This window comes from Ochotona princeps, chromosome 4, assembly GCF_030435755.1.
Source record: "Ochotona princeps isolate mOchPri1 chromosome 4, mOchPri1.hap1, whole genome shotgun sequence".
Classification (NCBI taxonomy): domain Eukaryota; kingdom Metazoa; phylum Chordata; class Mammalia; order Lagomorpha; family Ochotonidae; genus Ochotona; species Ochotona princeps.
Genome location: NC_080835.1, coordinates 80,929,341 through 80,946,413, shown reverse-complemented (window position 1 = coordinate 80,946,413; position 17,073 = coordinate 80,929,341). Strand labels below are relative to the sequence as shown.

Here is a 17,073-nt window from a genome sequence, read left to right as displayed (position 1 = left end):
TACCAACATCAGATCTTCTAGAAACTCAGGTAAGCAGAAAATTCACTGAATGCTAGCTGACAGCACTATTCAATGTGTCAAAAACTTAAAACATACAAATGAAGACAGAGAAAGCAGGCAAATCCTCATCTGAGATAGTCGAAGGTAAGTGAACCTGCAGATAGGACAGAATTCTCCTGGTAAGCTGCAGCTTGGTTTGAGAGCTCATACACCTCAGGGACACTCACCCAAAGGTTGGACCTGTCTTTGGATGGGAGAGGGCTTTGAAGCAGCCCACCACTGCAGGAGTTCTACGTAGAGGCTACAAGGTGCAAGAATCTTCCTTACCTGCTTATTTGAAACAGGGAAAACCTGAAAGGCAGATTCAACTGCCCAAAATGATTTGTATTACCACTTCTTTAATGGTGATCAGTTCAATTTTACAAGCATTTTGAGGAATACCTAGAGGAATCCTAACACTGTGCCACACTCTAAGAATATGGAGAAATAGAGTCCCCATGCTCATAGGAATACACCAGGGCAAAGACATGCACAGGTGGAATGGGATAATGCATCTGAGACTGAAGAATGAAGATCACAAAAGATGGGCATCTCTTGTTTGGGTCATCCCAGTAGAGGAACAGCACGGTAGAGTCAGTGGAAGTTTTTGGCTGATGATGTCATGCACTAAGTATGTGGAAAAGCCTGCGAGTTAAAAAGGCTGAGAAAAGGTCACCTAAACATTTTATGAATTCTTGCTACAGTTTTACCAACATCTAGATGGTCTTATTTTTTTATGTGTTCATTTTTAGATATCTATCACTAAATGCAGATGGAATAATGATTCTCCAAAAATGTCCATTCCCCTACCACACACACACACACACACACATACACACACACACCTGTAAATAAGTTACCTTACAGAGCAAAGGGATTTTGCAAATGTTATTAAGGTTAAGTACCTTGAAATGGGGGGGGCTCTTCCTGAAATTGCCAGGTAGACCCATTCAGACACAGGAGTCTTTGGCTGGCTCTCTTCCAGTTTCAGTCAGAGCGAGAGTTGACTACGGAAGAGCAGCAGAGATGTAACGTGGCTGGCTTTGGAAATGGAAGAGGGTCATGAGCCAAGGAAAGCAGGGAGCCTGAAAACTGGAAAAGTCAAGGAAATCCATTCTCCTTTAGAGTGTCTGGAGAAGAACACAAGCTCACTGGCTTTGGATTTTGTCTTCATGACACCTGCACTAGCCTTCTGACCTACCACCGCTTATAACAAATTGGTATGTTAACTATTAATCATTATGACAGCAGTAGAAAACTAAGAGACTAAAAAAAAAATGCATGTGATACTATTAAACAATGCTTGAATCAGTTGTAACTATTTACATTCATCTCCATGAATTTCCTTAACAACAAGGTATCACATCAAATAAAGCCTCTATTAAAAATTGTAGGTAAAGCTGAGCAGGAGCCACCCTAGACAAAAACAATGCAATTTTCCAGGCAGAAAAAGAAAAAAACATGCCAGTAAGTTGAAACGAAGATATTAATTCCATGCAAACCAACGAAAGTAAAAAAAAAAAAAAAAAAAAAAAAAAAAAGTAAATCCTGCCGTTTGTTCTGCTACATTGTGTCCTGCTAAGACTCCTAAACAGTCAGGAATACAGGAGAAGCACATTACTGCCCTCTCACCCCCTATACACTAAAATGAAGCATCAGCTACTGTTCTGAGGTCTAGGTTAAATCAACTTCCTGGATTTCCCCAACACTATAACACAGGAGTCATTTTGCTAAAGCTTAAATCTTTTAACCCAGTTCACAGGGCAAATAAACAGCAGCACTGACTGGATTGAAATCCAAATGTGTCTAAAGTCTGTGTTCCTTCAATTCCACCACGCTATGAAAATAAAATAATTGGAATCTTTACCATAGAAAAGTGGGAATAAGTACAATAATAAGGGTGCCACAACGATGCCCTCCAAATCCCTACGACATTTTGGTTGCAACCGTCCTTTCCCCTCTCTACATTCTGCCTGCAGGTCTCACATGATGTGTCTGTGCTACTAGATTAGGGACTGTCAGGGATGTTTTAGTCCTCTTGTACACACACAGAGCCGCTCAATGCCTTGTAATAATAGTAATGCTGATAATAATAATGGCTTCCAACACTCACTGAGGGGACTCTACCAAGCACTGTTCTAACAATCTGAAATCCTGATCCATTTTACTTTTACAATAATGCTATGTGGTAGGCATCCTTATGAGAGCTATGCCTAGATCAAGAAACAGAGGCACAGGACTGTGCAGCAATTTCCCCGGTATCACACAGCTAGAAAATGGTGAAACCTCAAGAACAAACCACATGATGTGACTCCAGGGGCTGAGTTCCAGTCACTGTCCTATGATAAGCACACCCCTTGCAGGAACTGGGGATTCAACGTGTTTTTTTTTTTCTACTTATCTCAACAAAAGTGAGGTGGCTTAATCGAAGTAACTGGGTGCCAGGTGCCACACTCAGTGTTCACACAGGGCCGCTCAAGAAATTCATGGGAAACATTATTGTGAAAACACTGAATGGATTTCAAAAACTTTCTGCAGCAAAATAAGGTATTTTAGTTCTATTTGCCACAAACTTTTGAAGAACCCTCATACATGCAGTCTCCTTTGAATCTCACAAAAGCTCTTGGGAGATAGGGTCTATTAGCACAATTAAACTGTTAAGAAATAGTATCTGCTGTTGAGAGACATAACTTGCCCAAGGCCACAGAATGAGTAAATTATGTATTCCACTCCATAAACTGCTCCCCCTGGTAATAACAATAATCAAATACATAATATTGAAGGTTATGAGATCACAATAGGAAATTAATTAATGCAAATTATTCTGCATCTCTAATAATGGGCACTGATTAACATTATCCATTTCATTCTGTATTCTACAACAATTGTAATTGAGGCTGTTCTGTAGAACTAGGAACAGGTTTGTCTTCCTATTTCTTTTTTTTTTTAATTTATTTATTTTTATTGGAAAGGCAGATACATACAGAGAGGAGGAGAGACAGAGAGGAAGATCTTCCGTCCAATGATTCACTCCCCAAGTGACTGAAACGGCTGGAGCTGAGCTGATCCAAAGCCAGGAACCAGAGCCTCCTCCAGGTCTCCCACGTGGGTGCAGGGTCCCAAGGCTTTGGGCCGTTCTCGACTGCTTTCCCAGGCCACAAGCAGGGAGCTGGATGGGAAGCGGGGCTGTCGGGATTAGAACCGGCGCCAATATGAGATCCCTGCATGTTCGTGGCAAGGACTTTAGCCACTAGCCCACCATGCCAGGCCCTGTTTTTCTATTTCTTTTTAAATACATTTATTTGTTAGTATGAAGGACAGAGTGACACACAGAGAGATTTTTCATCCACTAGTTCACTCCCCCAAAACCTCCGACATCCAGGCTGGGCCAGGTTGGAGCCAGGAACTCCACTCAGCTCTCTCATGAGTGGTGGGGTCCCAAATGCACGAGCCATCCTCCACTGCTTTCTCAGGTGCATGAGCAGGAAGCAGCCGCTGGGAATGAAACACACAATCCCATGTAGAATGCAGGTGTTGCCATCAGAGGCTTAACCTCCTGTACCACCACAACGACTCCTCTCTTCCTATTTCTGATTTGCTGAAATGAGCAGGTGCGACGCACATTTTCCAATCACCTATTCTCTTTGGGTGCGTGTCAGACACTTGAGTTACAGAGCTTGTGGGAGAAAGGAAGGAGAGAAGGAGCAAAACACAAAGCGTGGCACTAAACTGGGGGTGATGCGACATGGATGCGGTCCCTGTCTCCAGCACCACCTCCCACCCAGGCTCCAAAGGGGACTGAGAAGGCTGCTGAGGTTCGGGGGAAGGGCAGAATCGGGAAGCCCAGGACTCAGCATTGCTTAACCAGTACACAGCTACTTCAAGAACCCAGGCTACATGAGTTTCTGTCCTGGAGCCAGATGCAGAACCCCGCCTTTCCCTAATCCAACCTGGCCCAAGAACTGAGGAGAGCAGACTCCGCTCTCAGCAGGCAGTCCAGGTGCCACATCCCATTAAATGTTTAATTCTTAACACTGACTGCTCATAGAGGCGGAACAAAAAGTTTTCAACTTTTTTTTTTCTTAAACCATGGTCAGCCCTAAATGTAGCTCCTTACAGATTGCCAAAATAAAAGTCGTTTTGAAGACCTGAGGTTTCTGTTTTGGCTGCTTTATCCTATTCAATAGAATCCCCAGATGAAGATCATCAAGCATCCTGCAGTTAGAAGAATGAAGCCCACAACAAGCCTGCAAATGCAACAGGCAGGGAACCCTGGGGTTTGGCAGCAGACCCCTTCCTAACTGCATAAAGCAATAAATTCGCTCTCCACCTATGCCAACGGTGAGCCAGATTTGTCTAACAGACATAAAACACTCATCAAACCCCAGCCTCCTGTTTTCCGAAAGAGCCTGGTCTAGAAGGCTCCCAGAGACCCAGCCCACAGAGGGCAACACAGGCACAGAAGAGATTTCCTGTGAGTCATGCACCCTTCCCAGCCTTTCTACACCCACAGGCCTCAAACCAGAAAAACCGTCCTCCTCCTTCCCTGCCCTAGTCTTGCCTGCACCTCCTTAAACCCAGCCAACTCACAAACTTTTCAGCCGAACCCATACATAGTGAAATATGCAGAAGGGAGAATAAATGTCCTCCCAAAATGGAGAAGCTGACTCAAGCCCTGGATTTTTTCGATTCTCAGATGATAATTTTTAGAACCCATGAAAATGGCAATCAAATCAACCAAAAAAGGAAAAAAAAAAGTACAAACAATGGGTATTTCACCAAATATTAGTACTTCACAGAGGTGGGAACACATAGGCCAACACATACAGAGACCCAATTTCATTAGCGACCAGGCATGTGTAAATTAAGAAATATTCATACATTCATTTAGCTATCAAAATGACAATAGCAAGTGCTAGAAAGAAATGTTATTTCAGAGGATTTCTTACTGGCAGCCGGTAGCTTTATAAATTGGTACATCCATTTGGAAAAACAGCTTGGTACTATTTGATGAAGTAAACAGTCACGTACCCTGTGCTACAAACCAGCAATTCTTCTCCTTGATGTATATACATGTGGACATATGTGTAGCAAGCTCTTAACGCATGAGTAAGGAGACATATGGAAGAACATTCCCCAGGTACTATTCACAAGAGCAAAATCTCTGAACAAAGTGTCAAATCCCCATCAACAGAATGAAAGAATAAAGTGTGGTACATACACAGGAAAAAACATTATATAATAGAGTCAAAAGAGGTACTATATCACATCATACAACATGGATCTATCTTAACCATGTGCCATAACAAGAAACTAAATCACAACAGATTATATATGCATGATATCATCTTTACAAAGTAAAAAAATTACCCAAAAAATGCTCTTTTAGAAACACACAGAAACACAAAACTATATTTTAAAATGATAGCAAGGGAATGGTGAAAGAAAAATCCAGATGATGACTATCTCTGGTTAGGGAGGAAGGAAGACGGCCACTAGGGACGTATAAATTCTAGTATAAGGGCTGCTGATGGATTTATGGAAATTTATGACATTTAGAAACAAACTGAGCCACTCATTAACAATGAGAGTGTGTCATCAGTAAGGAATTATTATTCTGTATAACTAGAGTTTAAAAATGATGCCATGGTGGGCAACTGGTCTAGCAGTTGAGATACTAGTTAATATGCCTGCATCCCACATCAGAGCCTGGGTCAATTCCTGGCTCTGGCTTTGGCACTTGATGCCAGCTTCCTGCTAACACTAACCTCTGGGAGGCTGTGAAGAAAGTTCAAACAACTGACTTCCTGCCACCCACATAAAAAACCTACACCGTGCTCTTGGCTCCCAGCTGATTACCGCTATTTGAGAAGTAAACCAATGGGTGGGAGTACTCGCTCGCTCGCTCGCTCGCTCGCTGGCTTACTCTCAGCTTCTCAAATAAACTAATATATGTGTGTGTGTTTATCTTTATATAGATGTGTAAGTCTTCTGAGAAAATGCATTATATTTATCCTATAATTTTATACATTTTCTTGTACTCCTGCATATACAACCAGCCCACCAGAAAGCCCAGGGGTAGGTGGTCCAAGACCCGCCTTTTCTGCATGCTGCCTATCTCACAAGAAGCAGGTTAGAATGGTGGCCAGAGCATTGGACCTGGAGCCAGACTGTCTGGGGGGAAGCCCCGTTGCATTCCTTGTCACTATGTGACTAATCTTGTTGGGGAAAATGACTTAATTTCTCCATGCTCTGCTTCTACATGTGTCCCATGGGACTGGCAAGCACAGTATTATAAACCTGCAGTTTTATTATCAAAAGAATCCGTGTGAATTACTGAACCTACACTGCAACAGTATGGTTTGTTCTCAAGGCACACAAAGCCTTACTTAAAAAACAAAGTGTTTTATCTTTCACTTGATAACACTGAAAAAAGCTTAGGGTATGTTCTTTTCTCCAAGTAAATCCCAAACTCTTCTGGAACAGGAATGTCTCTTTAAAACTCTGAAAAGATCTACTGCATCTGGCACAGTACCAGGCTAAAGCTCTCATTAGGACTTGGAATTGAGAAATCAAATCAGTCTGCTCCTTTAATAGTCTGGTTTTCTTAAAGTGTCTATTATCATTGCTATAACTGAACGTATCTATGAGCTATGGTGTGATAATTTGATGCGTACAGTCAATGGATGCTGATTAAATCAGATTGGTACGTCCACCTTCTTTTTAAAGATTTTTTTTTTTCACTTATTTGAAAGGCAGAGTGTGAGAGAGGGAGAACAGCAGACAGACAAATCTTCCATCCACTGGCTCACTCCCTACGTGGTCACAAGAGTCAGAGCTAGATCAAGTCAAGGTCAAGAGCCAGGAATTCCATCCAGATCTCCCACATGGATGGCAGGGGCCAAGTGCTTGGACCATCCTCTGCTGCTCTCCCAAGCCCATTAGCAGGAAGCTGGACTGGAAGCAGAGCAACCAGGATTCTAACAGGTGCTCTAACAGGGGTTGCCAGCCTCACAAGAGGTGGCTTAGCCCAATGTGCCACAATATCAGTTCTTTAAACATTTTAAAATTGTTAATTAACGTAGTACATATTCATGGAATGCAGTTTGATATTTCAATAAATGTGAACAGTCAGTACTGATGAAATCAGAGTGTTAATGATTCCCTCTTATCGTTACTCCATATGTGGAACTTCAACTCCTTGCTTCTAACTGTTCATGAAATGCACAATACATTACTATGAACTAAAGTCAACCACTGAGCCACACAACACCAGAATCTGGCACCTGTTATCCATCCCATTCCATCACTGCGGCCCTCCACACTTCCCATCCTCTAATAATTCTTATTCTATATTCAGAATGATTCCTCCCCCTCAAAACACCACACACACACACACACACACAGTGACTAGAAAGACGTTTTGGGCTTGACTATAGTTTTTCGCAGATTCTATCTCTTAGCAATCTAAACTGCCAAGTTTTTCTGACCTATTGCTGGTCTCACAACTTTAATTAGCATACTTTACTGAACCAACCAAAATAAGCATCCTAAAATCTAAGGAGTAAAATATTTTATAATGTATTAAAATGAAAGCCATTTATTTTATCCCAAACCTGAAGACTCCTAGATCCTCACCAAGGACTATCAGTATGAGCACCGAGGACTACATCCCTACTGCCAAGGAGACCACGGGGAAATGGAGTGCCTTTGGAGGCCAAGAACTCTGAGGTCACCAACCCCCAATTGGATCTACCACATGGGATGGAAGAAGCCCAAATCCTGCCTTGCAGGATCCAAGGTCATTGGAACAACAACCAGGATCCCTGAGCGGTCCGCAGAAACAGAAGAACAGTAAACTTCCTTCAGGACTAGGGAGAGGAGCTTTCTCTGGTCCTTGTCTGCTTCCAATTTTGGGTCCCCACCACCTCTCGTAATAACCATCAGGAGCGCTCCAGAAACCCCTCAAAACAAACAAACAAACAAACAAACAAAACTAGAACAGATAGACAGAGAACAACAAGGAAAGCTTAGAAACAGACAGGAAATGGTCAGCGGGGATGCACTTATAAATCACTGGGTGGGACACAAAGATTAGTTACTCATAACTGGGGTATGGAAGATTTCTCTGCACACCCCTCCTAAACATGCTCACCTAAACTGTTGACATTTATCCTGTTAGAATTATAGAGTTAGACCACCTGAAAAACAGCCAGGTTCAGCGAAATCATGCTTCAATGCTATAAACTGCTAAATACTAAAATTAAAATAGGCATGAGACAGCTGAATAGCAATCTAAGCCATTTTAAGGTGTATAGAATACGGTTGAATGTAAACCAAAATTGAAATGTCTATGAAGAAGTCACGGGTTGTGGTTGAGAACCTGCATTTTCCTATTAACATATTGGTTAATCAATACCATGTCAATTAATGCCATGGTGTTGTGGATGGTTGGAAATATTATGTTGGGGCTTTTAATTGATTGGGATGATACTCTGCCAGCTCTACCTTTAGACCAGAGATGGTCTCACCAAGAAACCATTGAACTTACCAGGACAATAAGATGCTGGGCTTTTTGTTTGGTAAATACCTCCAATGAAAGAATGTCAACTGAATTCGAACTATGGAAATGCAACAAGGTGGAGCAATCTGCCGTTGGGGGAGGGTGTGGGGAGGGGCGGGGGGAATCCCAGTGCATAAAAAATGTATCACATAATGCAATGTAATTAATTTAAAAAAATGAAACGCAAAATAAAATAAAATTATATAATAGTAATGAAAAAAAATAAAATGAAAGCCATTTAAATCCTTACTCAGGGTCTTTTTATATTTTAATTATAAGCAAATCTAGGAAACTGGGTTCTGTGGTTTCTACAGTCTTGATAAGTTAGAAAGCTTAATTTAGAAAGGACACAGGCTTCTAGTGATAAACTTGAAAACACAAGGGGAAAGATCACATGTAACAACCTGGAAGCAAAACTGTCAGAAAAAAAAAAATAAGATAATTCATTTCAAGGCTCTGAGCATAATATTGCCAGTTAGTGGAATAATAAAGCTCATGGTTATGACACTGAACCAAAAAGCAAAGTTGCTATCTACTGTGTTGAAGGTACTTTGTATATTAAAAAGAAAGTAGTCACATTTATTTGTTTGAAAGATGCTGCAAAGAAATTTAATGACGGGTTTTTTGGCAAAATTTCTAGGATTAGTGACAAACAGACCCACTGAGTAATTGAATGGATTGGCCGACCCAAGAATTGTTAATTGCAAACCAATTAAGCATTGAAGAATCACTTCCAAAAGTTATGAATAAAAACAGTAGCAGAACTGAATAATCTATGACATAAACAGTGCTGTTACATTGAATTTAAAAGTAAATTTTAATGCTCAAAAAGGTGAAATTTAAGTTAACTGGAAAACTGATCCGTGTGAAATGTTTAGTCCTCTCTGATGATCCTCAGTAAATAATAACATAGGAAGTATGTACAGTACTTAAACTTATCAAAATGTATATACACAATTTCCTCGGGAGGTAATTTGCTTCATCCATGGAGTGGCCACCTCCAAAACAACTCAGAAATCTCTTCAGAAACAGCCCGCTTTCACTTCAGTTCTGACCGTTGCATCTTATTTACCAAATCCGGTTGCAAATGTGTTTGTCCTGCTGCTAGAAATCACTTCAGCCCCTCACAAGCCAGAACTGCTACCAGCCCAGTTCTGTGCCAAGCACAAAGCCCTGGCAGGACTTCAGAGAGGAACAAGAGCCTCTGCCCATTCTACGGCATCCTCACACACAACAGAGTGAAACGTCATGAGGTGGGAGCAGGTGTCTTGGAGGTAGAGAAGAGGAGGCACCCAGCCAAGAGGAACTGGAAGAAATCAGGCAAAACCTCCTGACTTGGAGCTGTCTGCAGAAAAGTTGTTAAGCTGCCCAGAAGAGAGGACACAGGTCAGTCCCAGGAGGGAACTACAGGGTGTAAGCGCACAGGCCAGGGTGTGTACACGGAGTCCACAGGCACATCAGTGTAGCTGGACTGTCCAAGTCAGAGTGGGCATTCTGGGAAACATGCCTGCAGAGGCAAGTAGCTCATAACAGGAGAGCCTGGTAGTTCTGGTCCAAGAGAAGCTTGAGTTGTCATGAAAGGGCCAATCAACTCCACTTACATAAGGTATCCAGAGAAGGCAAATACACAGAGGCAGAAAGTGAAATGGGGGTTGCCAGGGCCTGGGCCCAGAACAAGATAGAGTTGGGCCAGCGCAATACCCTAGTGGCTAAAGTCATCACCTTACATGCCCAGGATCCCATATGGGTGTCGATTCTTATCCTGGCTGCTCCTCTTCCCTTCCAGCTCCTTGCTAGTGGCCTGTCAAGGATGGCCTAAGGCCTTGAGACCCTGCACCCACGTGGGAGACTCGGAAGAGGCTCCTGACTCCTGGCTTCGAATCAGCTCAGCTTCAGTCATTGTAGCTACCTGGGGAGTAAACCAGCAGATGGAAGATCTTCTGTCTGTCTCTCCTTCTTTCTGTAAGTATGACTTAAAAAAAAAAAAAAAACAAGCGCTTCTCTACCTTGCATGCCACTAGTGTAGGTGATAGGAGGAATCCTGAAAGGTTTCAGTCTAAACATGATGCACTGAGGTTTCTGAAACTATTATAAATACATCTGCCTGCTGGAATCAAAGGAAGCCATCCTGGCTCTGCATCTCACCAGCCGTGAGCATGCATGCTACCTATGCTGTCAAACGGATCTGAAACCCCTATTTTTATAGAACTGTCATATAATTGATGAGCGTGAGATGTCTGACACATGAAGAATGCTCATTCGATGATAGCTACCTTCCACTTCATCAGGAATCACAATAGGGGACAAGAGTACAAGCGAGAGATGAGAAAGGCTTGAACTGAAGTAGTAACTATAGGGACTAAAGGGGAATTAGTCTGGAATTTGGGAATATTCTGGAAGTGCTGTGAAAATGAAAAATGAGCATTGGCAGCCCACCTTCTCTTCCTTCAACTCAGCTGGGATAACCCAAAGATTGTCTAGAACCAGCCTTGCAGAGGAAAAGACCTACAGTATGGGCAGAGCGGGGACATGCTAGAGGAAAGCTTCTAAATTCCACTCGGCGCTCCCCTACACTGTAGGTGGATAACTGCCGCCTGCCCTACAGGATGGAGAAATTAATGAAGCAGGTTCAGGCTGTCCAACCAGCATCTTTCCTCCAATCACTGCTTCAAGCTGCTTGGGAGATGCTGACTCCTGGTCCCGCCAGAGCAGCTGATAGAAACAGCTAACAGAGAGGCACTGAGAAAAGCGATCCACTGTGGTGCCGCTGCCCCGGCTTTCTTCATCCTAAAGTTCACCCTTACTCCCTTTTGTCACTTGGACAGATTTAGACTCTGGCCTGGCCATCAGTTTTTCTTCTGTACTGGAAGGGAAATATTTGACAATGTTCAACACAATGTGGTGCAGAGATAAAGGCCTATATAGTTAAGCCCACCTAAGTGGCCTCTTTTAGACAAGGGGAAATCAAAATGAAAAGAAACCAGAGGCCTGGCTCAGGCCCTTTATTAGACAACAGCAAGGAGAACACTCACTGATCAACCGCTACTATTGTACAATTTCTCCTGTAGCCCTTGGCCCATTCACACCACGCTACCTACACTTCAAGCAAAACATTCTCCAGCCCTTCCAAGCCTAGACAGCCTTTCTTACCTAGTCCTCCTAGAAAACCTTTATTTTGCTTCAAGATACCGACCATGCTCTGTTCCAATCTCCCTAGGCCTACTTCACCCCGGTAGACTTGGTCTCTGCCCTCACTGAACTTCACAGTGGCCTCTACAGCTCTCATCATACCTTCTTACCATAAATTAGCAACGAGCTTTCTTTCACAACAGCCAAAGATGTTAATCTAGAGCCTAGAGTATAGATGTTCAGTTTTTGATGAAACAATGAACTACATTCAGCATGGTCCTACAAAAGGAATTGGATCAAATCTATGCTCTCCAAAAGCTTTTTATTTAACGGAAACAACATGAAAATGTAAAATAATAGTTAAAGGACATTCCAGGAATGTGCATTTTTAAAGAATAGGAACAGAGTCTGTGTGTAAGAATGCAAACTGCCTGACAGTGTACAATTAAATAAGTATCCTCAGGAACTCTAGGAAATCCAAGGCTTTTGGCTACAGTATTCATCATTTGAGTCATTGGCAATAAAAAGCGAGAGGCAAAATTTCAAGCACAGCCCACTTGGGACTATGTTGGTTCTTTTTTTATCACAAATGCCTGGTATACAGTAAATGCCCCAAAAACTTTTTTGAACACAAGTAATCTGATGTTCATAATCATACAGAAAACTGTACCCTTAGGGAGGCAGCTGTATCAGGAGTTAGAGTCTCCTAGAATACTTACTTCTCATGATAAAAACAAAAGCAGCTCTGGGCCTCATCTATATGTAGCAGCCAGTTGCCAAAGGGTTCGTCTTGTCCTCTTTGACTAAAAGGATAGAAAAAGGCTGTGCAATTATAGACTATGCTGCACACGGTGATAGCATCAGATCCATTCACCAAACTGTCTTCTCCCACAGGGTGCCTCACCCATGGCTGGAGATTCAAGAGGGAAACCCAACCTTGGTAAATATGATTCAATAACAGTTTCCAATACTGAGTACAAGAATAACACGTATCTGCCAAGCTGCGCTTTCTGATTGTTGGATTGGACAAGCAAAAACTGCCATCAGAATCCACTGACTGCCTAAAGAATTGCCAGGGTTGGATAGAAAACCTTAAAGAACTGGAGTCTTAGCCAATCGACAAAGAAAACTCCAGCCCAAGCCCCAGGGAACAAAGGTGGAGAGAAGGAAGAATCAGGAACTAAGGTTGGGAGTCGGGGGAGAGCCCCAAGAACCTTTGTCAACCGCAACTCACTCACTCATTTGTGTGCTAAGGATTATGGGAGCGTAAGAAACTAAAAAGACACTATTCCTTTTTTTTTTTTCCTTGGAAAGTCAGATATACAAAGAGGAGGAGAAACAGAGAGGAAGATCTCCCGTCCGATGGTTCACTCCCCAAGTGACCGCAACAGCTGGAGCTGAGCCAATCCGAAGCCAGGAGCCAGGAGCTTCTCCCAGGTCTCCCTCGCGGGTACAGGAACCCAAAGCCTTGGGCCATCCTCGATTGCTTTCCCAGGCAACAGGCAGGGAGCTGGATGGGAAGCAGGGCCACTGGGATTAGAACCAGTGACCATATGGGATCCTGGCACATTCAAGATGAGGACGTTTAGTTGCTATGCTATTGTGCTATCATGCTGAGCCAACACTATTCCTACTGTTAAGGAACTCTGTTCATCAGCATTAGAAGATGCCCACAAGTGCTAATCACACAGGAAGAAAGGAAGCCCTCAGGTGGGTACAACAAGTATACTTAGGCCCAGAAGAAATCTTATAATTAGGAGGCTTCTATATACTCCTGATGGTGAAACATACAAAATTCAAAGGTGGGAGGTGTGGTCTAGGTGGTTAAACCAGATTAGGATACCCGCATCCCATACATTAAAGTCCCAGCTCCTCCACATCTGATCCAGCTTCCTGCTAATGCACCCTGAGACAGCTGATGCTGGCCCAAGCGCTTGGGTTTCCACCAGCCATGTGGAGGACCCAGGTTAAGCTCAGGCTTCTGCCTGAACCAGCCATGACTATTGTGGGCATTTGGGGAGCAACCTAGAGGATGGAACAAGTTTCTTTAAAATCTTAAAAACGACAGCTGAATGGTACCTTATAGCCATTTTAAGGTATATAGCAGCCGGTCCTGTATATAAACTAAAATTGAAATGTCAATGAGCTAATCATAGGTTGTGGTTAAGAACTTGCTTTTTTTTTTTTTTTTAACATACTGGTTACTCAAAACCATGTCAATTCCATAATGTTGCAAATTGCTGTTGATGTTGTATTGGGACTCTTAACTGACTGGGATGATATTCTACCAGCTCTAACTTCAGACCAGAAATGGTCTTCCCAAGAAACTGTTCAACCCATCTGGACAGTAAGTAGCTGGACTCTATGCTTGGTATACGTTTGCAAGGAAAGAATCTTGACTGAATTTGAGCTGTAATACTGCATCAAGGTGGAGGAATCCACCGGGGGGAGGGGCGTAGGGAGGGGTGGGGGGATTCCCAGAGCCTATGAAAAGGTCACATAATGCAAAATAATTAATAATAAAAAAATAAATTAAAAAATTTTTAAAAAATCTTAAAAACAACATTAAGCTCAGGCTCCGGGCTTCTGCCTGAACCAGCCATGACTATTGTGGGCAGTTGGGGAGCAACCTAGTAGACGGAACAGTTTCTTTAAAATCTTAAAAACAACATACCAGGATTCTGAAAATGCGAAGACATTAGGAAAAAAATCATTGCTAATTTTCTTTCCATCTTGCTAAACTGACATACTGTCTGCTCCAGGCTCTGGCCACTGGCATCAGCCTAAGCAATTGCCATGTTGTTCTTACCACCCAGTATTGGTGAACTGATGCTGGCAACTAACTGGTGCACAGCACCCACTTCTGTGCAGTCACCCACCAACCCTCACCACAACCTCACATCTCCACTTTACAAACAGGAAAACTGGAACTGAGCGACTTGCCCCAATCTCAGCCAGCTAGGGCATAAATACCAAATCTGGGTCCCCAACCATGACACTACCCTGCCTCCTACCCTAGCCTCCCAGCCCAGCCTGTAGAGCTAAATTTATCAAGACACACCCAACCAGCCAGAAGGAAGCAATTTTTTGCTGGGGGGGGGGGGGAGGGAAGGGTGTTGTTTTGGTTTTCTTTTGTTTTGCCAAAGTCAAAACAAAACCATACTTATTTATATGACAAAAATGCCAACACCCTTACGTACCAACCTTTGAAAAACAATATGGCTTTTCAGGACCTAGCTATCAATCTTCAAAGGGCAATTTATTTCACTAACATGGAAACATCAAGTGTTTGTTTTATGAGCCGCCTGGCAGCCAAGAGTGGTGGAAGGGCAGCTTAGGCTTGCCGGCACCGCACCTAAGATAACAAATTCTGGAATCAGACAAATGGTGTTGCCCCCTGTTCCTCCATCTGCAAAGTGGGTATCACTACATGCCATCTGCGAGGGCAGCAAGGACCGGGTGATTTCATATGCACAGTCCCCAGTGGAGAGGGAGCGCTCAATACATAAATGGTTTCCATGAGTGAGGTCCTAGGTCGTCTGCTTTTCCAGAAGGCACGAATTCCAGTAACCACAGAAACGCCTTCCCCAGTGAGGGGGCCAAGTCCTCAAGAGCCTTTCTCCCACTTTACTCCCAGCACGGCGACTCCAGCTCGGGAGGCACTGGAGACTCGGGGCTGCTGCCAGGTGGCAGCACACAGCCGCGTTCCGCACCTGGGCGAACTCGTGTGAGCAGAGGCTCACCCTGCCGCGTGTGAAACGCCGGGCAGCCGAAGGAAAACCGACGCAGTGTCAGGAAGAGACCTCCTCCGGGGGCACCCCTCCTTCACCGCGTCCGTCTCGCCACTTCCCACTGCCTCCAGGAAGCCACAGGGACCGACCTCACAGCTCCAACAGGGTGCATTTCCCACCCACTCGAAGTCCCACGGAACGCACGGCCGAGGGAGGGGCTCGGAGCGCTTCCCGAAGCCAGGTGAAGCGCAACATCCTCGGCGCGCTCGGGGAGCGCCCAAAGTCCACGGAGCCGTTCCCTCGGCCTCCCGGCACCGGCAAACACGTGCGAGCCGGGCCTGTCCGTCCCTGCCGGCCCCTGCCGCGCCGCGGGGCGGCCCCGCACTCACCAGGTGAAGACTTTGCCTTTGATCTGGCTCAGCAGGCTGCCGGCCGCCGCCGCCGCTCCCCGCGCGTGGGCCTGCGGCGCGCCCGGGCCCGCCGGCCGCGCTGCCTCCATGGGGACCCTGGCGCGGGCCCCGCGCTCCGAATCCCCCAAAGTGCCGGGGTCCGGAAGCCGGGAGGCGGCGCCTGTGCTGCCGGCGGGGACTCGGCTCGAGTCCCGCGCGCTCGCTCCTTCCCTCAGCGCCTCCTTTGAGCTCGTTCACGTCCCTCTGGTTCCTCAACGGAGCTCCTTCTGCGACAAATGATTAACTGTCAGACAGCACGCTTGCAGATTAGAACCTGGCACCTCCGGGACACGAGGAGGAGCCAAAGGGGTTGCAGTTTGTTTTGTTTTTTTTTTTCGCCTTGACACTCGAGCCTCCGTGTTGCGTGGCACCCAATGTGCACTTCAGGTTTTTATGGCTCCTCGTTTGAATTCAGCAAATGAGGTTCTCGTGACTGTTCCCATCGTGGTCCGACCCGGGAGGCAGCCAGTTAACAAGTGAACTTTGCCAACTGGAAAGACCGCCCGTCCTGCCACCCGCTCTCCCAATCTCCCGCCCTCGGACGCGTTTCTACCAGACAGCTCACCCCAGCCAAGGAAGGACCTGTCACTTCCTCGCAAAACGGAGGTCACATCCTTAAATAATCCTGAAAAGTATCTTCGTGCCGTGGAGCGAGGGAAGTCTCCCACCTCATCTGGGTTGCTGGGGTGGCCTTTTCGTACCCAGGGCGGTCTCAGCAGGGCCAGGGAGGAAGACGCTGCAAAAAACCGGGCGCTGAGCCAGCAGGCCCGGACCTGGACCACGCCTTCCAACGTTTCCGCGGACAGAGTAGGAGCCACGGGGGACCGAAAGCTGGTGGCAAAGTTCCTGCTTGTGGCTGACGTAAGGAAGTAGGTGAGTCTGTCAGATTCTCTGCTTCCGGGAAGGGGCAGGTCAAGACAAAAGAAAAGGGTGTTTGGACCTTGTGCTTTTTGCTTGTCCTCTCCCCCCTCCCCTTTCTTGGAAGAAGAGACAAAATCATGGTTAGTTAGAGAAAACAACCGGTGCCTAAGAGGGAGCTCTCAAGCTTCTAAGAGAAAAGTTTTGAAACATGACCATTCAGCAAGTTTAGCAGCTTCAAGAACCACAGTTTGTAGGAAAGGGTTTTTTGTAAAAATTGAGGAGAGATGGGGATGAAAAGATG

The 17,073-nt window shown here is 44.8% G+C and overlaps 1 protein-coding gene and 1 long non-coding RNA gene across 5 annotated transcripts in view; one reads left to right on the top strand and one right to left on the bottom strand.

The window, feature by feature from the left end:
* The window catches only part of SLC35F2 (solute carrier family 35 member F2), a 64,088-nt gene extending 47,375 nt beyond the window's left edge, over nt 1-16,713 (bottom strand). For 2 of the 4 annotated variants that reach the window (XM_058663956.1, XM_058663953.1), the window contains exons 1-2: nt 16,477-16,616; nt 15,852-16,138 (exon numbers count right to left, since the gene is read on the bottom strand). In XM_058663956.1, coding sequence (XP_058519939.1) covers nt 15,852-15,961 — 110 coding nt within the window. In that variant the 5' untranslated portion in view covers nt 15,962-16,138; nt 16,477-16,616. Of the gene's footprint in view, nt 1-15,851; nt 16,440-16,476 lie in introns of those variants that run through there. The other 2 variants (XM_058663955.1, XM_058663954.1) reach the window with 2 other exon arrangements.
* The window catches only part of LOC131480228 (uncharacterized), a 47,563-nt gene continuing 47,137 nt past the window's right edge, over nt 16,648-17,073 (top strand). Inside the window, exon 1 of the long non-coding RNA XR_009245354.1 lies at nt 16,648-16,784. This is a non-coding gene — a long non-coding RNA (uncharacterized LOC131480228). The remainder of the gene's footprint in view (nt 16,785-17,073) is intronic.